This window comes from Onychostoma macrolepis, chromosome 04 (assembly GCF_012432095.1).
Source record: "Onychostoma macrolepis isolate SWU-2019 chromosome 04, ASM1243209v1, whole genome shotgun sequence".
Lineage (NCBI taxonomy): Eukaryota > Metazoa > Chordata > Actinopteri > Cypriniformes > Cyprinidae > Onychostoma > Onychostoma macrolepis.
Window position 1 is genome coordinate 14,219,785 of NC_081158.1, and position 23,028 is coordinate 14,242,812.

The 23,028-nt window shown below is 37.9% G+C and overlaps 1 protein-coding gene and 1 pseudogene across 2 annotated transcripts; one reads left to right on the plus strand and one right to left on the minus strand.

Moving 5' to 3' along the window:
• Positions 1 to 1,797: 1,797 nt before the first annotated feature.
• On the minus strand, positions 1,798 to 3,856 carry LOC131538507 (uncharacterized; annotated as a pseudogene).
• A 4,638-nt stretch (positions 3,857 to 8,494) lies between these two features.
• LOC131538961 (zinc finger protein OZF-like) lies at positions 8,495 to 13,071 on the plus strand. 2 transcript variants are annotated; one of them, XM_058773178.1, is made up of 3 exons: positions 8,495 to 8,604; positions 9,315 to 9,466; positions 11,445 to 13,071. In XM_058773178.1, exons 2-3 carry the CDS (start codon positions 9,382 to 9,384, stop codon positions 12,710 to 12,712), a joined length of 1,353 nt encoding a protein of 450 aa, XP_058629161.1. In that variant the 5' UTR covers positions 8,495 to 8,604; positions 9,315 to 9,381; the 3' UTR covers positions 12,713 to 13,071. The 2 variants fall into 2 exon arrangements, with proteins under 2 accessions (XP_058629161.1, XP_058629160.1); XM_058773177.1 differs by having other exon boundaries at positions 8,537 to 8,670.
• Positions 13,072 to 23,028: the final 9,957 nt, after the last annotated feature.

The following is a 23,028-nucleotide window of genomic DNA, read 5'->3' on the forward strand; positions in this document are numbered from 1 at the left end:
TTAATTACTGCCTCAATTCGGCGTGGCATGGAGGTGATCAGTTTGTGGCACTGCTGAGGTGGTATGTAAGCCCAGGTTTCTTTGACAGTGACCTTCAGCTCATCTGCATTTTTGGTCTCTTGTTTCTCATTTTCCTCTTGACAATACCCCATAGATTCTCTATGGGGTTCAGGTCTAGTGAGTTTGCTGGCCAGTCAAGCACACCAACACCATGGTCATTTAACCAACTTTTGGTGCTTTTGGCAGTGTGGGCAGGTGCCAAATCCTGCTGAAAAATGAAATCAGCATCTTTAAAAAGCTGGTCAGCAGAAGGAAGCATGAAGTGCTCCAAAATTTCTTGGTAAACGGGTGCAGTGACTTTGGTTTTCAAAAAACACAATGGACCAACACCAGCAGATGACATTGCACCTCAAATCATCACAGACTGTGGAAACTTAACACTGGACTTCAAGCAACTTGGGCTGTGAGCTTCTCCACCCTTCCTCCAGACTCTAGGACCTTGGTTTCCAAATGAAATACAAAACTTGCTCTCATCTGAAAAGAGGACTTTAGACCACTGGGCAACAGTCCATTTCTTCTCCTTAGCCTCTAAGACGCCTCTGATGTTGTCTGTGGTTCAGGAGTGGCTTAACAAGAGGAATACGACAACTGTAGCCAAATTCCTTGACACGCCTGTGTGTGGTGGCTTTGATGCCTTGACCCCAGCCTCAGTCCATGCCTTGTGAAGTTCACCCAAATTCTTGAATCGATTTTGCTTGACAATCCTCATAAGGCTACGGTTCTCTCGGTTGGTTGTTTTTCTTCCACACTTTTTCCTTCCACTCAACTTTCTGTTAACATGCTTGGATACAGCACTCTGTGAACAGCCAGCTTCTTTGGCAATGAATGTTTGTGGCTTACCTCCTTGTGAAGGGTGTCAATGATTGTCTTCTGACAACTGTCAGATCAGCAGTCTTCCCCATGATTGTGTAGCCTAGTGAACCAAACTGAGAGACCATTTTGAAGGCTCAGGAAACCTTTGCAGGTGTTTTGAGTTGATTAGCTGATTGGCATGTCACCATATTCTAATTTGTTGAGATAGTGAATTGGTGGGTTTTTGTTAAATGTGAGCCAAAATCATCACAATTAAAAGAACCAAAGACTTAAGTTACTTCAGTTTGTGTGCACTGAAATTATTTAATACTCGAGTTTCACAATTTGAGTTGAATTACTGAAATAAATGAACTTTTCCACGACATTCTAATTTATTGAGATGCACCTGTATTGTAAAATGTAATTAATTCCTGTGATAAAAGCTGAATCATGTGACACTGAAGACTGGAGTAATGATGCTGAATATTCAGCTTTGATCACAGGAATAAATTACATCTTAAAATATGTTAAAATAGAAAACAGTTCTTTTAAATTGTAATAATATTCCACAATATTACAAATAAATGCAGTAAAAAACCTTACAGATCCCAAACTTTTGAACAGTAGTGTATAATGAGATTTAAGCCTGGTTTCACAGACAGGGCTTAGATTAAGCCAGGATTAGACCTTAGATCAATTAGGACATTTAACTAGGACAAGTAGCTTTTACAAACATGCCTTAGAAAAAATAAATAAATAAAACATTACTTGTGAGACAAAACAATGGCAGTGACATATTTTAAAATGTCAGTGCAACTTGCTTTCAGTTAAAACAGCTCAAACATGCATTTTAGTCTGGGACTAGTCTTAAACCTTGTCTGTGAAACTATCACTATGCAAGAAACATCTCATGGATGCCCTGGGACGCATCCTCAGTGATGTACCCTGGGATCATTGGGTGTTTCGGGTCTCGCAACATCATACACCCTCGCCCAGGCGACCCAGCCGGGGTTGATCAAGCCCCGACTTGCGTCCCAGTAGCAGTCCACGGATCAGCCCTCTTAATCCAAAGCCACCTTGTGGCCTTCTCTGCGGCTTCACTTGCAGATTGAATTGCCCTCTTCTTAGCCACCCCTGTAACGCCCAAACGACTGAGGACTTTGCAAAATGAACGTCCTGCAAAGCCTCTACAGCCGACTTCTATAGGCTCATAGAAGGTTCTCCGGCCTCTCTCCCTGCACTCCTCCACCAGTTCCTGGTACTTAACATGTTTCCTCTCATTTGCTTCCTCAATCCGCTCTTCCCAGGGAACCGTAAGTTCCAGCATGATCAGCTGTTTTGAAACCTCGGAGGTAACTATCATGTCTGGGCGGAGGCTTGTTGTTGCAATGTGCTGAGGAAACCTCAGCTGTTTTCCCAGGTCGACCTGCAGCTGCCAGTCCGAGGCTTTGTGGAGGAGGCCTGTTGTTAATTGTGGGCACGCCCGGGGTTTCTCTCCAGCTTTGATGAAGGGGACTGCCTTTTTTGGAGCATGATGGTGCTTGCTAGTGCTGATGGCTGAGGCTAAGCTCTCCGCAATTGTCTTAAGCACCTGGTCATGGCGCCAACGGTAGCGACCATCAGCCAGAGCCTTTGGGCAGCTGCTGAGGAGATGTTCTAAAGAGCCTCTTCCAGAGCAAAGAAGGCAGGAAGGTGTCTCGCTCTTCTCCCAGACATGGAGGTTCGCTGGGCTTGGCAGGACATCATAGACAGCTTGTACCAAGAAACGGACCCGATAGAAATCTGCCTGCAAGATGTTTGCCCAGGTGATCCTACGCTGCAGTGTACTCTCCCACCTAGTCCACGCTCCCTGCTGCCGTAGTCCCACCGCCCTACTCACTCGCTCTTCCTCCACACCTGCTCGGACCTCTTCCTGAAGTAGATGGTGTCTTTCCTTGCCGCGGGCTTGGCTCACCAGGGTCTTTGGGAAGTAGCCCAAGCCAACTCTGCCTGTTGCCACTGTGCCCACCAATGCCTTTTGTCTCAGGCGTGACTCTGCCACCTCCACTGCTTTCCCAGCCTTCCATTTCCTTCCTGTTCTCACCTCAATGCCGGCTGATGACACCTTGCAGTCCCTGGAGTCTCTATACTGTAGGGCTTCTTTGGTGCGTACCACCATAAATTCTTCTGTGAGGCCACTGAAGGGCAGCTGCAGGATGTTACTCGTCCCATACAGTGCAGCGCTGGTAAGACTGCGTGGAAGGCCCAGCCACTTCCGAAGAAAGCCACTGATCTTCCTTTCTAGGGACTCAACTGTTGTCAATGGGACTGCGTATACCAGCAGGGGCCACAAGACTCGGGCAGGATGGAATGCTGGTAAATCCAAGCTTTAAATCTACCAGGCAGACCGGACTTGTCAACCTTGGTAAGCCAGGCTCCAAGTTCTTTGTTGGACTTCTGGATGGCGGCAGAGTCTTTCAGGCTGGAGTCAAAAGCTTCCCAAACTCTTGACAGGTTGCTCCGTGATGGTTGGGATGACAGTTCCTGAGATGGAAAACGGAACTTGTCAACCACTTTCCCTTCTTCAGCACCATGGACCTTGACTTTGAGGGCTTAAAACTCATCCTTGCCCAGGTAATGAGTCTCTCAAGTCCTTGTAGGATCCACCTGCTCCCTGGGACCGATGTCGTTGTGATGGTAAGGTCATCCATGTAAGCTCTTATAGGGGGCTGTCGTACGCCTGACTTGGTTAAGGGCCCTCTGCATTCCACCTCGGCTGACTTGACCACCATGTTCATGGCAAGAGCGAAAAGAATAACAGAGATGACAAATGTCACAAATGACACAAAACAAATGTATGATAAAGCTAATAAAAATATTTAAAATGACCTTATCAGCTTGTGATTAGTGTCTATATGGACAAGAGACAAAGTATGTACATCTTGCGATGCATGACAGCTGGACCATCCTTGAAAGTACCCCTGCACCATCCACACGTTGCAAAGACATCTTCACTCTTTTCCATGTAACTCAATGTCCCATTGCTTGTAGAGATCCTTTTACCAGCCTGTATCCAGCATGAGGCATTCTTGCCTTTATAGACCTAACCTTCTGATCAAGCTCATGATCAGAAATATCAGAATAGCTGCTCCTTACAGACAGACTTTCCGCTTTCATTCGCCTATATAAGGTTGATCTTGAAACGCCATGCACTTCAGCCAAAGAGGCCAGTGGTAAGTGAATGCTGAGCAAATCTAGGAGAGTCTCTTTTTGAATGTTTAATCTGGGACGCCCCACACTTCCACTCCATTCAGCCACAGCTACATTGTCCAACAATGGAGGGACAATACTCTGAGAAAGGTAATTGGAGATAACTTCGAATAACTGTTCTAGAGCATCCACTACACACTGGGGAATGTCTATATATGATGCTCCAGAAACTGTAACTCCTGACAGCATATGAAATTAAGATATTCAATGGGCTGTAACCAATTCTATCCACAGACCTCTGTAAAATCTGCCACTGCGTAGTCCTGCTAAGAGAAACAACATTTAAATACAAAAATACGTAATGTAACAATTATATAACATTCAGAAGCATGTATATTTAACTGTGTACTTAGTTTTTGGCTAAATAAAAATTCAGTACATTGGCCTTTAATCACACTTCCACGAGATTGTTGTGATTTATTTATGTGAAATTCAGCACCGATATGTCTTCTAAAGACACCAAACTCAGTTTACAATAATTAATTGAGTATTGTGAAATCAAGGAAGATGGTTTCATGATATTCCAACATATATTTCATGACTTGAAGGGGAGCGCACAATCCATACTGTATGTGTTTGTGCAACACTTCAGAGTCTGACCACCTTATTTTATTACAGAACTGCAAGAAAACAATACAAACAGCATATCACATTAATATTATAAAATTAGTTTGGTGAAAAACTTATTGTATTAAACAATAATGCTCACGTTTTTATGTACTTACTTTACGATGCAATCCTCAGTAATTATATCAAATTAAAGTTGTTCAAATAAACAAATCTTTCCAGCCCATAGAGGTTTATTCCAAAATAACAATATTCACCATCATAAATGAGTCATTTCCTCCGTGATTGAGTGCACTGATTGATTAGCATTATACTGTATACAAAAACGGGAGGTTAATCATAATAAATATACTGCAAGAATAAACAAAATAATATTAAAAATAAATGTGAATCACTCCGATTATTCCTCTGGGAGTAATTTGAGCAGCATGCTGCTATACATTAATCTCTTGATGGGCAACAATGCATCGATTAGATAATGTTACACATTAAAATGAAGGATGACATACATTGTAGGGTGTCAGTAAATAATAATTGCGACGTCCAACTAAATTAGTTTAATTTTCTTCACAAAATTGGTGTCTGTTCATTGACAATAATACAGGCGGAAACTCCTTTACGCTACTAATCGGAGCCAGATGTGACAACTGTGATAAAGGTCTATTGACCACAAATTACTGTTTTTTCTTTACTTAAAGGACAATCGCGTGTATCGTTATGTTAATTAAACCACACACACACAAAACAGCTAGTTATACTGTTGGCTAATCAAATCTATTCAGCGGTATCACCAACTACAGACGGGCTTAGCTAACGTTACGTATTTAGGTGGGAGACATGAGAAGAGAGAATAATTAAGTTCACTTGTCACTGAGTTTAAGATGTTAAAATAGTTATCTTACCCAGTAAATGAGCAGTTGCTGGCCATTAGCGCCAGGCTGCAGTGGCGGGAAAACGTAGTGGGCGTGGTCAACCTGTCACTTCAATCGAGAGTGGCCAATAGAAAAAGGCCTTTCATCTTGGTGGCTAGAGACCGCCCACTGAAATACAGCTTCACTGGCAAGCAAAACTTTTCAACTCGCAAAAAAAAGTTTTAGACCCGCAAAAAAAAGACAGCAAGAAAGAGAGTAACATTTGTGGTTTCGTGATGAAAAGTTTTTGAAGTGCACAAATTTTTTTTGTTTTTTTTTAAGATTTGTACGCACTCCAAAGGATTTTATCAATTGCAGAGTTGTTTTTGCGATGTTTTATTTTTTAATTACAAAATAATTTGTTTTACTCTCAAACAAAGAATTTTTGATTGAATAAAAAAGGCACAAAAGAAACTCCATATTTGTATAGTGCTTTACATCATCTTGATATAAATCTGGGTGGCTTTATATCAGCTTTACAGTATTTAGATGGGAATTAGTTTGTCGAAATAGTGTCATTCTCCTCTGGCCAGACAAAATCATCAGTTAAATCTAGGCTGCAGCAGAGTAAGATTGTGCAGAGGACTCATCTGGTTCCTGAGATCTTGTCCCGATGGCCGTCTAGGAGACGGGGTCTTCACTGGGGATCAGTCTCTGGGGTTCATCTAGTTGTCCTCGTCTCCACTGGCGTTCAGGGCTGTAGAGGTCATCTCTAGGTGCTGATCCACCATCTGATCTGGATACGGACGTGAAGGACTATAATGTGATAAGAGCTCACTCAAATACCGAGGTGCAAAACCATTCAGGGCCTTATAGGTAATTATCAAGATCTTAAAATGTATACGATGTTTAACAGGGAGCCAGTGCAGTGTTGACAGAATCGGGCTAATGCGATCATACTTCCTGGTTCTAGTATGAACTCTAGCTGAAAAGAGAAAACAGTTAGCAATCTACCTGTATAAAACCACTGATTCAACTGATCAAACACTTTTCATTAAGGTCTCCTTTGTCATTAATGAAGAATTAAAGTTGTTTATTAATATCTCATGCCACTTTTCTTACCATGTCGTACCCATTGTCCTCTGAAGACAAAGACTGACTCAAAAAAGGTGACCACAACCTCTTTATTCAAAAGATTATTAATGAATAACGTAATTTCAATATTATTTATGTGTGAACCTAATCTTGGGTGGACACCAGTGAACCATTTTGTCTACAAGCGATATGTCTTACCTCTGTAAGTTAGTGCAAAGTAAATACCTGTGAACCTTAAAGCAAAGTGAGACATTACAGCCTAAACACCTGCTATCACACAATAATAATCTATTTTGCTGTCATGAAAATGGTTTTGATTAAGATTTGAATGCATGAATGTTTATTAAGCATTTACAACATGCATTATTTGGCAGCTAATGTCATAATTTTTCAAAAATGATTAAAGTTAATGATTTTTAATGCAATTGTAAATGTGTTATTAGTAAAAAAATGAACACCTTTATAAACCCTTCACAAAGGGAACCTTAATAAAGTGTTACCACCCTGCTGAAAAAAACAATAGAACCCTGCCCAAAACACAATAGAAAATGTAATGGTTTTAATGGTTATAATGGGAATTGTATTGGTTTTAATGGAAACTATAATGGTGTCTACTGGTATGTGATGGATTCTATTGGTGGGATGTTAAATCCTATTGGAAAAATGCCCAAAACACACTACAAAAAGGAATTTTGTAATGGTTTTACTGGAAAAAGCTAATGGTTCATAATGGTATTTTAATGGAAACCATTGGAATTTATGTGATGGTTTCTATTGGGCTTCTATTGTTATTGTTTTTTAGCAGGGACAATTCATATTCAGGTCAATCACATTATCTTGTAGCTGTTTTCTGATTTGCTTTCAGAACTCCTTCTCACATTTGTCCTCAAAAGTGTCAGGAAGATTCTTGGCCAGCACTTCTGTTTGGCTCTCAGCCTCTTTTAGATTCAGGGCAGAGGCCTGAATGGGATGAATGGCACTTCTGGATGGGATGCCCTGAGATCAGCCAAGTTCTTCAGAATCTCTTAAGTGCTGCAGTACAGATACAGTATAGGAAGTGCTTTCACAAACTCTGTGTCTGCAGGTTATTTAAATCCTCTACAGGGGCAGGATAGTCACCTTTCCAGTTTTTATAAAGATAAAATCCATTCAAACATACTAGAAAATAGATTGTCCCGCCCCAGTACATACTCTTTTAAAATTAGAAGACGTGAAATGCTCACTTCCAATACATTTAATGGGTATTTCACAGCTGGTTCATGGACAAGTGAAATTAAATGTTTGATGACTACAATGTCAATTATTTGAATTATATGTGACAATGACTGCTGCTAGAAGTAAAGTGATTAATAGTGACATCTAGTGCTCAGATTAGTACTACAGTTGATATTAATGTTAATATAACTGTAATACACAAGAATGACACAATTGCTTGTTAATCAACAAAAACACCAAGAATTAAAAGTAACTCCCCCATAATATTTTTTTTAAATGAGTAAATAGTATAAATTGAAGAAAACAGTCACAATTTTATACATTTAATAAAACATATTGCAACATCTGCATACTACCTATGTTTGTCTGTGGCCCTTATTAGCAAACCTGTTCAAGGTAGTTTCTACTCTGGCACTTTTGAAAAACGCATATAAACAAAAAATTAAAAAGAAAAGTGTCTTATTACTGAAAACGTTTTCTGCCCCTGCTGATTTCTGCACCCAAACATGTTTTGTCTCTTAAACAGAATCTCACATATTTAGATGTAGTTATTCTTTTTCATTGATATTTTCAGCATTATACAACATATATTTAAATATGTATAATTCACATATGAATACCACTGGTGTGTGTGTGTGTGCGTGTGTGTGTGTGTGTGTGTGTGTTTGCACGCTGTTTTCAGACAGCAGCGTGTGTCCAGAACTTTTATTTTGGTCTGGCAGTGTGACATCATAAGGCTGCGTCGCGCTCCTGCGTCTGTTTTGATTTTAGAAAGGTTTGTGTTTTTAAAGCGTATATGGTGCGATTTGCCAATCAATAAGAAGCAGCAGCAGCATGTAAGGTAATTAAATCATTGTATAAAATGTCAATTCAGTTTCATAGCGTTTACAAACTATGTGAAATGGATTATTATTGAACGTAGCAGTGCAATGCTTACATTAAGAAACGTCGTTACAAGTAAAGAGCATCAACACTTTATTAATAGATTAAAAGGTGCGTGTCATTTCGCTCCCCATATGGAGAATTGATATATAGACAACTGAATGGATTTTGTATATTATTCTTTTAGTGTCTTGTCATTCTGTTGCACTGTGGAGCTTCTGTCACTAAAACAAATTCCTCGTATGTGTAAACATACCTGACAATAAAGCTCTTTCTGATTCTGATTTTGAATGAATTGCTTCGCAAAATGATTCACTCATTCCAGGCACTCAAATAAACTGTTGGTTATAACAATGCAAGGAGAACACAAACATGAGTAACAACATGTACAAACCAAATGCAAATGCTGTCATTGCGTTTTAATTAATCAAAATGAATATAAATAACATCTTAAATAGTGTCTGTAGTTTGGCTAATAAGGCAATTTAAGACCATTAACTATCACGCCTGACACAACTTGACCAGTGCACTGAATACTGAACTGATTGAGATGCATTCAGATTTTTTTCTCTCTGTTAATTATTCTCATCTTAAACATGACAGAGTGTCCAAACACACAGAAAAACTCCTGCTGAAGCAACTGAGATCCACGTGACACACTGTTATAAAGATGGCGTTTATTAAAGAGGAGAGTGAAGACATAAAGATTGAAGAAGCATTCAGAGTGAAACAAGAAGATACTGAGGAACAAACAGGTTGGTTTTCATTCTCAAAGCTCAAATCTACAGAAATGAATGATGTTGTTGAAGAATGTCATGTGAGTGTCCTAATATGTGACCCTGGACGACTAAACCAGTCTTAAGTGTCAATTTTTGAGGTTTATACATCATCTGAAAGCTGAATAAATAAGCCGTTCCATTGATGTATGGTTTGTTAGGATAGGACAATATTTGGCTGAGATACAACTATTTGAAAATCTGGAATCTGAGGGTGCAAAAAATCTAAATATTGAGAAAATCGCCTTTAAAGTTGTCAAATGAAGTTCTTAGCAATGCATATTACTAATCAAAAATTAAGTTTTGATACATTTACGGTCTTCATGGAACATGATCTTTACTTAATATCCTAATGATTTTTGGCATAAAAGAAAAATCGATAATTTTGACCCATGCAATGTATTTTTGGCTATTGCTACAAATATACCCCAGCGACTTAAGACTGGTTTTGTGGTCCAGGGTCACATATATGAGTGAGCACATGCAATCACACCAGTGTAATTAGAATGTTAATTGCATCAACCGGTTAATCGAAGTCTGCCTAACACGCTTTGGCTGCCGTAGAGCCAGAGACGGGACATGCTCAGTTCTTGTCATATATCGCAACTGTTCAGTATTTTTCAACCTTATATTGCTTATTTCGTTACAGCCATTTAAATACACATAAGAACATGTTTTAATCTACTTTCTTCTTCAAAAAACCCACTTGTCTTGAACAAGCATCGATTTTGAGCCCTGGTTAATTCCATTAATGCACATATCTGTTTTTAACAGGGGTGTAATACTCTCATGGGCGGTATGGGGGTTCGTCATGCTTGTCATGTGACCCACAGCAGCCACAATAGCACTGTATAACTGATATAGGCTTATGTTGTTGTTTTTTTCATTTTATTCGAAATATTTCCAAACGTGTTAACTATATCAGGAAATATCTTGATTTTCAAATGTGTAAATAAATGCGTTTTGCACCTTTTATAGATTATTTTATCTTTAATGGGTGATGGACAAAGTAGACTAATAGTGTAATTATTAAAAACCTGACTTTTTACTTAAGTACCAGATATGGGTGTCATGCCATAAAATATTTAATACAACTGACTATGTATTTAATGTGAATTTAATAACAATATTGTAAGTTACTAATTATAACACTTTCATTTTACAGCGAGCAAAAACATTTTCATTCAGTCTAGCCAAAGTTCAGGCACTCTCAAAAACTCCCATTAAAACCACTGAAGCTGTTTACACTGTGAAATGAATATCTTACATTCGTAAGCACATCTGCACTTTGTTGTTTCTGATGAGAGAATTCGCCAGATAATTCAGTCAGCGAGCAAGTGAACAAAACACCACGTTTCAGAGGTGACTCATCTGACCGTCTCTGATTGGTTATTGCAATCGTAAGCCCAGCAGAATCGTGTGTGACTGGTTATAATGCAGCGCTGTACAAACGCGTCTGTCTTTTTACCTGCATTCAAAATCCACTTGGCTCAGAAATCTGAGGGGGCATGTCCCCCCTCACTTTGAATGGGCATGACGTCTCTGGTTTTTAACATATGTTTTGTCCTGTCCCTAAGACACAACTGACTACTTTAATTTTGTGTCATAAAAACATTTTGAGATGCAAGTGCATTTAACTGCTCACACAGAGATGCATCAGAATCTATTTTTTTTTTCTTCCACACCAGTGAGTGTTGGTGATAGGATATAGACAAGTCCAGCGACATGACAACGTTCTGTATGAATTATCTCTAAACCATTTCTCCTTTGTTCAAGCTGTGCTTGATAAGGGGTTTTATAACTGTTTAAAAGTAAAGAAAGTGAAAAGTTAACAAAATTGAGAAAAGGTTCTGTGATTACAGGAAAAAGTTTTTTCGCAAGGCTTTGATACCCTATGTTGGTTTTGATGTCTATTACTTTGTGCCATTAAACTTACATTTGTCTTTTTCCACTGTAGACCTGATGGCCCTTAAAGAGGAGAGTCAACAACTGAATGAAATGGAAGAGGAAAATCAGAATGAGAAACATATGTTCATAACTGGAGAAAAATCCACACAGACTAAACGGAGTTCTTCACGAAAAAGAGCTAAGAAGACCAGAGCTAACAGTTCTTTCACCTGCCAACAGTGTGGAAGGAGCTTCACGCAAAAACAAAACCTTACAGTCCACATGAGAGTTCACACTGGAGAAAAGCCTTACACCTGCCAACAGTGCGGAAAGAGTTTCAGTCAGAAACAAAACCTTTCAGTCCATATGAGACTCCACACTGGAGAGAACTCTTTCATCTGCCAACAGTGTGGAAAACGTTTTACTAAAAAACAAAACCTTGATATCCACATGAGAATTCACACCGGAGAGAGCTCTTTCACCTGCCAACAGTGTGGGAACAGTTTCACTCAAAAAGGAAACCTTAAAGTCCACATGAGAATTCACACTGGAGAAAAGCCTTATACATGCCCTCAGTGTGGACAGAGATTTGCACATAAAAACACCCTTAATTCCCACATGAGAATTCACACTGGAGAGAAGCTGTTTACATGTGATCAGTGTGAAAAGAGCTTCACAACAGAACTAAACCTTAGATATCACAAGAACATTCACACTGGGGAGAAGCCGTTTGTATGTGGTCAGTGTGGAAAGTGTTTCACACGTAAGGTAACCCTTAATTACCACATAAGGATTCACTCAGGAGAGGACTGTTTTAAATGTAATCAGTGTGGAAAGAGTTTCAGTCATAAAAAAAGCCTCAGCACTCACATGAGTCTTCACACTGGAGAGAAGCCTTACACCTGCAAACTGTGTGGAAAGAGCTTCTCCCAAAAAGGAAATCTTAAAACTCACTTGAGGCTTCACACTGGAGAGAAGCCGTTCAAGTGTCTTCAGTGTGACAAGTATTTCACATATCAAAGAGCTGTGAAACGTCATTTGCAAACTCATTCTAGACAGAAATTGCAGAGGTCCGAGTGTGACAAGAGGTTTAGAAAAAACAGAAATTTCAGAAATCACCAGCGCAGTCACTCTGGAGGAAGGCCATTTAATTGTGATCATTGTAACAAAAAATTTATTTTGTCATCACACTTACAGATACACCTGAAAAGTCATGAAAATGTGAAACCCTATTTGTGTTCTTTGTGTGGAAAGAGATTTAAATGGTTCGGCAAATTAAAATTGCACCAGAAAATACGTGTCTGTGTGAAATTAAGGAAACGTTCACACCGCAGCTGAATGTGGGCAAAATGTGATTGTCCACCTTTATAACCCCTTCTTTTATTTGCATCACCTCTTTATACTTTGCTTTTGGCTTTTTGTACATTAACACCTGTATCTACACCTAACCATTTACTCTGTTGTAGTTTCAAATCTTGAGAGGTTGTGATAGACACCTTCCAGTTTTGATCGTATAGAGACAATGTAAATGAGAGATTATGAATAAAATGACAAACTACATGAAATAATGAACATTGTGCTGGATTATTATGATTCATCTTTAGTGAAAGAATGCACTGGTAAACATGTCAGTCTGGACTTGAATATGGCTACTGTTGGGATCTGATGACATCTGGGCCCATATGTATCAAACTTCTCAAAGTGCCATTTTAGTCTTAAAGGGATAGTTCACCCAAAAATGAAAATTCGATGTTTATCTGCTTACCCTCAGGGCATCCAATATGTAGGTGACTTTGTTTCTTCAGTAGAACACAAACAAAGATTTCCGTTGCAGTCTGTCAGTCCTATAATGCAAGTCAATGGGCACACAATATTTGAGAGTAAAAAAAAACATGCACAGACAAATCCAAATTAAACCCTGCGGCTTGTGACGATACATTGATGTCCTAAGACACAAAACGATCGGTTTGTGCGAGAAACTGAATAATATTTGTATCATTTTTTATCTCTAATACACTACTATGTCCAACTGCCCTGAGCGCGTGCACGGCATCCGGCCTGAGCAGGCTCAGAAATTGGGAATATGTGAAAAGTCAACACTCCCGGATGAGTTTGCGCAAGCAAACATAATCTTTTAGGTTTAAGTCGGTTTGAACAATAAGGATAAGTGCAAGTAATTACCATTTTGATTAGCCGTCATATTAGAGTAATAAAGTGGTGTATCAGAGGTAAAAAATTATAAAAATACTGTTCAGTTTCTCGCACAAACCGATCGTTTCGTGTCTTAGGACATCAATGTATCGTCACGAGCCGCAGGGTTTAATTTGGATTTGTCTGTGCATGTTTTTTTTTACTCTCAAAGATTGTGTGCCCATTGACTTGCATTATAGGACTGACAGACTGCAACGGTTTGAGTTAAAAATCTTTGTTTGTGTTCTACTGAAGAAACAAAGTCACCTACATCTTGGATGCCCTGGGGTTAAGTAGATAAACATCAAATTTTCATTTTTGGGTGAACTATCCCTTTAAAGTGCTAAGAAATCATGAAATTTACTCCTACATTCAAACTTAAGTATAAACTCCCAGTTATTTAAAACAGCTCGAGAGGTCTCTCAAGTGGTTAGGAGTTGCCAGTAGGGGCTTGTGATGGCGCTGAGGAGACAGAGACGTTTGCAAATATTTCAGGAGAGGAAGAATGTTCTTGAAATGTTTGACCACGAGCAGTTAATCAAACAGTTACATTTCCTCAGTTATTCAAACAGAAAACGAGCAAAGTACATTTACATTACAAAAGAACATCAACATTTTTATTTACACAGTTCACACTTATAACAAATTTATGAAAGCTATTTGCAACGAGTGCTATTTGCATTAGATGCTATTTACAATGTGTAAAAATATAGCGTATCATTTACAGCAAATATAAATAACAAAAAAGTATTTTCTTTGTGTAAATATTGGTTGGTCACTAATCTTCACTATGAGTAAATAGTGGTGCGGTTTATACTTAGTGCCAATAGGGCAGATACTATTTGCACCTCAGTGTATTTTAGGGTGTACCATACCTAAGCAGGAAGGATTACTGATCAGTTTATGTGGACAACACAAACAAAAGCCTTTTGCCTTGAGATAAAACAACACTACTTCTTGTGGAGAACAGGGAGGATCACATTAACATAGTGACCCCCATGAAGGAACTGCTTCGTTCTGCTTCATTCTTATCCACAAATTTGTTAGGATGCCCAGGTAAAAAATGTTTTGCCATTTGACTTGAAACTCAAACGGTAGAGCAGATCTCCACATATTTCACAGACATTTCTATTATACAAAATGGACCTTTTCCATCTCTATCCACCTTATTTTTCCCATAAGAGCCGCCGCGGCCATTTTTAAATTGAATGTGTCTAACTTTCAGGGTGTCATCTGCTTCCAGCTATTTTTAGCTCAAGAAAACAGCACAAACTGTTATGTTTTACCATATTATTTGAATGTATTAACCTAATTGTGAACACACTGGTTTGTGGTGCAAACAGTTGTTACCGTTTATTGCACTTTGTTATTCTTCTGGTTTATTTCCCTACAGCAGCTAATGAACCGGAAGTCCTGCACATTCACAGGAAATGACTTACTTCCGTGATGAAAAATAAGGTGTATATATAGAACTGTATATGCTTAATGGGTATAACATGACCACAAGTGTGAAAGTTCAACATTACAAATTGTGTTTGGACTCTGTGTGTAAATAAGCGCTTTCATACCGGAGGAAGCTCTTCATAGTTCCTAGAACTATTAGTGGAAGTTACTGCTTTTTAGCATGTTCGCACCGCAGGAACTGGGAACGTATTCAAACTCTGCAGTTTAGGGGAACTAAATTAGCTCCTACTTCAAAGTAGAGTCTAAAACAGTCCTATAAGAACTACCAGTGACGTAAGTGTATGCTGATTGGCCGAATGCATGTGGAGAAACACCGGCACCCACCATTTTTAAAAACCCATGTAAACACACAACATGCATTCACGGAACATTTTACAGGACAAGATGTAAAACAGCGATAGATGGACCGACTCCGAAGTCTTGGCACTTCTAAAGGAAGGAAATCCAATGAGATTTTGAAGGAACCAAGCGAAGCATGAACATTTTCAACTATTTCTGCACAGCTAGCAGTATTGGGCTTTCATCACACGGCAAAGCAGTTCCACGAAAAACATCAACAAACATTCTTCTTGCTGTTGTGTCAGGGCACAGTTGACCTATCGGTAAGCCCCTCCCCTCGAACGCAGACTAGTCAATGGCAGTCGAACTCGGACATCTTTAGGTTTCAGCGCCATAGAGAAACATTGGAAGATCCGAAGCTCGCATCGGTTTTATGGGGTTTATGCTTCAAAAATGGAAAAACGATGTGTCTGGGGTACTTGTAACGCTGATTCCAGGTATCCTGAGAGGATGGGCAATATAATTGATTACATTTCCTGAATCCAAACAAAACAGAGCAAAATGTCCCTAAGTATTCAACCCCAATACAAGACAAAAACGTGCATTTTCTGGTTGTCATACACTTATTAAATTACAATTTTCATCTACTCAAGCAGAACATTAATGTTATCTTGTGCTTTAGCAAGGTATCTCTGGCTAAAACTAGCTAACGTTAAAGTTAGTGAGTCCATGCTAACGTACAAACCTAAATAGCGGACTGTTCTCGCGTCTTGTACAGTGTAGGTCAAAAACACATAAACGAAGGTCTACATTTCAGTGCCTCTCCATATTAAACTGGTTAAATGTACATTAATTTAATCGTACCCTGCGATACATGAACAGTGTTGATCCTGCATGTTGTCTTCCAATGTTTTTCAATAATCACATTTACAGATCACGATGCAAGTGGGAGACGTCTCATATTACAGTCGGTCATCCGCGACCGTAATATGAGACGTCTCCCACTTGCATCGTGATCTGTAAACCCTCCTTCGAGTTACCCACCGTATTTATTTTTAAATATATTATAAATCCCTCCATGGAATATTTAATTCCCATTTGGTGGCCTTCTGTGTCCAAAATTGTGCAAAAACATCGTGGGACAAGGTTTTCACACTGTAGCGGTCATTGAAAGACAGTGAGCAACTCCGTTTGTTTGTCCGAGGGAGCAACAGTAACTAAGGGGGGACGGGGCTTACCGATAGGTCAATTGTCAGAAAAAGGCTTCATGAGTTAGCTTGTCAGTCGATACGCTGCATCTACAATGATTGAATGGCCAACTTCTTGTCCACTGACATTCCTGAATTGCTTTGAGAGCAACTTTCCTCTTTCAGCCAGCTCCCGTACAGAGCCCTAGCATTGTGCAAACTTCCAGGTAGCCCATCAAAAATATTCCAAAATAAACCTTTTCCATCAACAACTGCCTGAAAGACAATGGAATTCCACCCCTGTGTGGTATTCCTGGGGAGCCACAATAGGGATGTGGGAGCCATCACTAGCCCCCACGCATTGCGGTAACCCCCATTTTTGCACAAAGTAAAGGTACAGGTCTTTCAGCTTCTCTGCATTTGCTATCTAAATGACTTCAGGTAACAGGATGGTTTCAACAGAGGAGCAAAAGTCTTTCACACAATCACAGGCAGTTGAAATGCCAACTCCAAACAGATGTGCGACACTTCTGTACTTTGTGTTAGTTGCGAGTTTCCACACTACAATAGCAACTCTTTTTGGTGAGGCACAGACAGATGATAATTTGTGTCCATTTTCTCCAACGCTGGCTTCGGACGGCAACAGATGTACTGGAAAGTCTCTTGGGACATTCGGAAGTTTTGAATCCACTGCTCATCTGTAAAACCAGGAACGAAAATTTTCCACCAGTCATCAATTCTGTTCCAGACCCAAACTGATGGTCTGTAGCAAGGTCTGAAACACATTCAGTACATTTTTGTTGTAAGCATCATCATCTTTAGAATTTCCAGGAACACTTTGATAATGGCCCTTCAAGACATATAATTTAGTACATAATATCAATGTATTGACATCTAGTAACTAATATTGGAAATTTCTATTAACTACCGAGGACTATACTATATACTGTACTATATACAGGTGCATGATTAATGTGATAAACAAATTATATAGAATTCCTTTACAAAATTTAACAATGGTTTTCCTACAAGTGAAACCCCTACAAGTGAAAAAAAAAGGTTATTGTAGTTAAACCACAAAAACCATAGTTTAACTATGGTATTTGTGTGATTATACAAATGGTAATCAACATAAAAAAATATGATAACATCCTAGTAATCATTAGAATATTAATGCTGCATTACTCATTTATTCCTGTGTAGTTATTCATTAAACATGAAATAATATTTTAAAGCGTTACAAGACATAAACATAATGAAGGTTAATGTTAACGGCATTTACCTGTCGTGTTTGTCTACGGTGTTGTGCTCTTTTCTCTGACTCGATCATATGAAGCAATGCAAGTTGCCGTAGGAGATTTCGTCTCTTCACCCTCTGATTTACTCTTTCTAGAGCAGGGGTGTCAAGCTCATTTTCACTGACGGCCACTTCAACATTATGGCTGCCATCAAAGGGCCGGTTGTAACTGTAAGACTGTACAAACGTTACTACTCCTTAACATATTGTTAAATAATTGTCTCTTTATTTTATTATTGCTTAAATTACAAATTTTGTATATGCATTTGCATAGATGTACAAAATATATGTAATTGCTCTGTGTTATTATAACATAAATCTTTTTAATTTATCAGCTTAAGAAATCCACATCACTCCATAAATCAAAGTAAATAAAGACAAATATCATCAAACACAAGTCATTACATTAACTTTGTTAAAAAAAAACTTTGTTACATTTATGGTACAATAAATAATTGTGCACTGCTAAAAACGTGTGACTGATATAGCATTTAAAAACAAATGAGCACGGGCTCATGAAAATGCCTATCAATAGCATGATTTTCTGTTTCTGTTTGGTGCCGAAATTGACTTTGGCATATGATACGCAGGTGTTTGGCATGCATATGATATGCAATCAATGCTTGAAGTAGAAAAAAAGAAGTGGCGGTACTCAATCCCACTCCCCCACCCAAAAATAAATAAATAAATACAAACTAAAGTACTAAAAAAGTACTTTTTAATTTTCATAATTTGCAATGAATTACATATATATCCACAAAATTAACATATACATAAATAAAAATCTAAACATGAACATATATATACATATAATTATCAAAAAAATGCATTTTATGGTGAACGCAGATGCAGTAGGCTGCGACCTCACCTCATGTTTGTGGCTGAATGCAAATGATCAGAATTGATGGACAGCTATGCCCGTGAAAAGACATCAGCAACCGAGAAAAGAAAAAGAAAAAAAGATGAAGCCCGTGCATCACTTTTTATGTAAATTAATAATCCTGTGAAACTTTTTTGGCTGTTGACGTTAATAATGTGTTTTAATGCCTGTAATAATTTAACCACCAACAATGCATCTAATATTCTCTCTGACTTTCCATGTTCCCTTACGAAAATTAGCAATGGTTTTACTACGAATAAAACCAAAAATAATGGTTCTTGTAGCCATGGATGGTAACCACAAATTAACCATGGTTTTGTTACTTCAAATAATAGTTTACAAAGTAGTATTAAGATAATATTTTTTTGTGGTTATAAAACAGACCTAAGCCAACAACAGCCTTTAAAATGAATTAAAACGCATTGTATAAAAACAATGAGGCAATAATGATTGATTAATTAATAATTATAAGGTTTCATTGAAAAACACTGTTAAAATAAATAATGTAATACAAAAAACAATTTAGGAATTTACATTAGTCTACATATTATTACAAATGCCTGTAAAGGGCGCCAAAGGCCTGGTAATTGCTGCTACACTTACAGGATGATCAAACCCTTTAATATTGACCAAATATTTAGGCTAATTCAAATATCCAAATTTATTCGCCACCTTTTTGCATAGAAATGCTACAGCCTCCATCATCAAAAACATGTGGACGTCACAACCCTTACAAAAATTAACCATGGTTTTATCGTAGTAAAACTGCTCTATTGTCTTTTGTGTGATTTCTGAATGCTTGAGACTATAAAGTCAATCAGACAACTGTATTAATAAAATAATAGCCAAAGGTAACTGTCTAGAGCTACAATTATAATTAGTAAACAATACAATTTAATTACAATTTATTTATACCCTATTTTGACCCCTATAGTGGGTGTTTTTTTTTTTACATCCATAATATTTGGGGGAGGGGGCACAATACAATTCTGCTTAGGGCACCCATTTGGCCAGCAGCGGCCCTGAATCTGCAAAACCAAACAGAAATACAGGAAGATGCCAAAAGACCACTAAACGAGCTACCTTGACCTGACTGATTCAGAATTACTAAACCACTGACTACTGTGTAATCTAAAACACCTTCAGCCAGCATCCAGTATAAAACACTTGTGCTTTTAAGCCAAATAGCTTCCCAGGTGAAAAACAAGTACACTTCCATAATGTACTTAGAGTGCTCTGTTTTCGCGCACTAATTTTGTACTTAATATACTAAAAATGATCCTTTAGTACTTCTTAAGGTCAATTTAAGATCATCTAAGTGTACTCAACTGTGCTATTTTGAGACACCATGAATATGAACTAAAATGCACTTTTAACATACTATCTTTGTGTTTAAAAAATGTATTTAGCTACCACTTGTAGTACACTTGAGTGTACTAGTGTATGAAAGATGGGTTCAAGTGTGCTACAAGTGGAAACTAAATACATTTTTTAAATACAGAGATAGTATGTTAAAAGTGCATTTTAGTTCATATTCATGGTGTCTCAAAATAGCAGTTGAGTACACTTAGATGATCTTAAGTTGACCTTAAGAAGTACTAAAGGATCATTTTTAGTACAAAATTAGTGTGCGAAAATAGAGCACTTTAGGTACATAATTTTTTTACTGACATCTGTATGTGAGTACTATTATCTCCGCCGTCTCTAATGAAATTGTCTGTTTTCTCTGCATTAGCGCTGTTTTGAACTTACTGTTTGAATGCATTTGCTTTCTGGATCCTTCGAAATTCCAGGAGTTTACCGGTTGATCTGAAAAACCTGCTTCTTTTCATTTTTGGGTCATTCTACAGAAATGTCCACGTTTCTGTCCCTAGACTTTAAAGAAATATTACAATTGAAATACACATTAGGGTTACAATTTTTTTATATTTTAAAATGAAACAATATGTTATATGAACAATTACACCTTCCTGAGCCATCAATGTGGCATTTTTTTTTTTTTTTTAATTATATAGAATTCCAAGCACCACAAAACTGCTCGTCCCCACAGCCATGTACAGCAGGAAAGTGCTTTATTTTGAGGTCAAAAACAGGATTTTCTACGATTTAAAATACAAAAGTCTATTCATAACTATCAAATATATGATATAAATGGCATAATAAAACAAAATGGCAAAAAAATATTATAAAATATATAATGAAAATAGTGGTCCCCTGGAGTTGTGTCACTGGTGTTACCGCTTAACAAAAGTCTTTTATTTTGGAATAAAAAAATCACACTGATGACATCACTCGACTTTCTCCTTCCTATTTTCTAAACATGAAAAAAGGCCCATGTTTAGTCCACTGTTTCTTTTCAGTTATGATAAATTTTCTCATTTATCTCATGATTTCATATGAAGCTTTTAGTTGATGTCACTGGTGTGACCTATTTATTGTTAGGGAAATGTAAAAAAAACTATAATACAAATGGATTAAACTACTTAATTTAGTGAGTATACCATGATTGACAACATGTGGCTTGATACCTTGCAGCAGACATTTTGTAAAATGCATTTTTCATGAAAATTGTCACTGGTGTTACTGTGCTGTGTTACTGTACTGTTTTTGTCTGTCACATTAAATAAATAAAACAATCTCCTTATTTCTTGCATTTTCATTATTTTTCTGTAACTCTGACTACATTGCTGAATTTTTTTTTTATAGAAATAATATTTCATAAAAACGTTTAATATTGCTAAAGAAGGTAACACCAGTGACAAAAAATGATACATGTGGTCTTGAAATAATTGCACAAAAAATCTAAATAAAAATAATAATTAAGCTGTCATTTATATGCATTCATAAAGTCAAAAGGTAATCTAACAATGTGGTCTAAGTTTAAATGTAAAAAAAATTATAATAAATTAAGACATTTTGCCATACCAAAAGTGGACGTTTCTGTAGAATGACCCATTTATAATTTATTGTTTTCGTTAAAATTTACTGATTCAAATGAGTAATTATTTTACTACTCTGCGCTAGGGTGACCACCTGGCTATAGATCTGTTGCAGGACAGTAGATGTGATTTTGCCAGACAATGTGGGACACGTGCGAGACAGTTAGGTACATTTACTACTGTTATGCTATGTAAATACTGATTTACTTTCGCTGGCATACAGTATGCGCCAATTTATGTTTCTGCCTGTGGATGCCCACACTCCAGGTTGTGCTTATGGCAACATTACATGTGTGTGCTCACAAATGATCTTCATTTAATGTCTGACCGATAGAGAAACGTGTCCGTTTTCTGTGAGAGTGAAATGGAATCCACCTGTGAGCGAGAGATTTGTGTTCTCGCATTTGATACGCTCTTGCATAGGCTATAAAGCGCTCTGGACATCTGTCATTAAAATAACTCCTAGAAACTGCCTCAAACAAACTATTAAAATGAGAAGAAAGTCATGTCTGAAAGCTGCCATCAATTTTTTAATTCATGAAATGAATGAATGGAGAATATCGTGTTTTTCAAGTGTGCTGCTCAACCATTTCTGTCGTTGGTGCTCGAGCACTTGATGAAGTCCGCACTTATATCTTTGAGCCGTCCACACAGTCGTCAATCCCACACCGCAAATCCTAACCATTGTGTATCATATGCAAACCAAAGTCAATTTCTGCAAATAAATAGAACACCAAATGGACACAGAAATTTGTGGTATTGATACGCACTTTCGTAATTTACGATATAAAGCAGCATAGACTTTTTTATTTTAAGACAAAATAAAATGAGGCCTTGAGATTGACACGTGTGTTCTAGAGCACAACTTATGCGTCTACATTCTATCTCCGTTATCAAGAAAACCAGTATACATATCACAAACATCCTGTTGTTATGTTGAATTCAGCGCTAAAATGACTGCAGTCGGCCTCCTTAAGTTACTTCAGAGTTTCTGTTGGCGGTGCGATTGCAACCAGGAAAATGGCCCTGGGGGGAAATTTAGTTCTCGGGAACAGTCATGATGAGTAGTTCATAGAATTATGTGGTGTGAAAGTACCTAATGTCACTTTACCAAACCTCTTTCCAAACTCCTTAGTGCAGCGTTTCCCAATCGCAGTCCTCACGCGGACATCACCGGATATTCCGCCATGATTCCAGTTCGAAACGAGTGTATACGTTCCATTCAAAGGGCATTAAAGTGTGCGAGACATTAATTTAAATTGTATTTATTTACAGTGGTATATGATGTTACACTCTTGTTGGAGGCAGCGGCGCAGCATAAATCCATGAATTAATTTGAATCCATGAATTAAACGGATTTCCGCTGCTCAGGGAGTAGGAAGCAATGAACACTGTGTAGGGATCATATCAATTGGAAC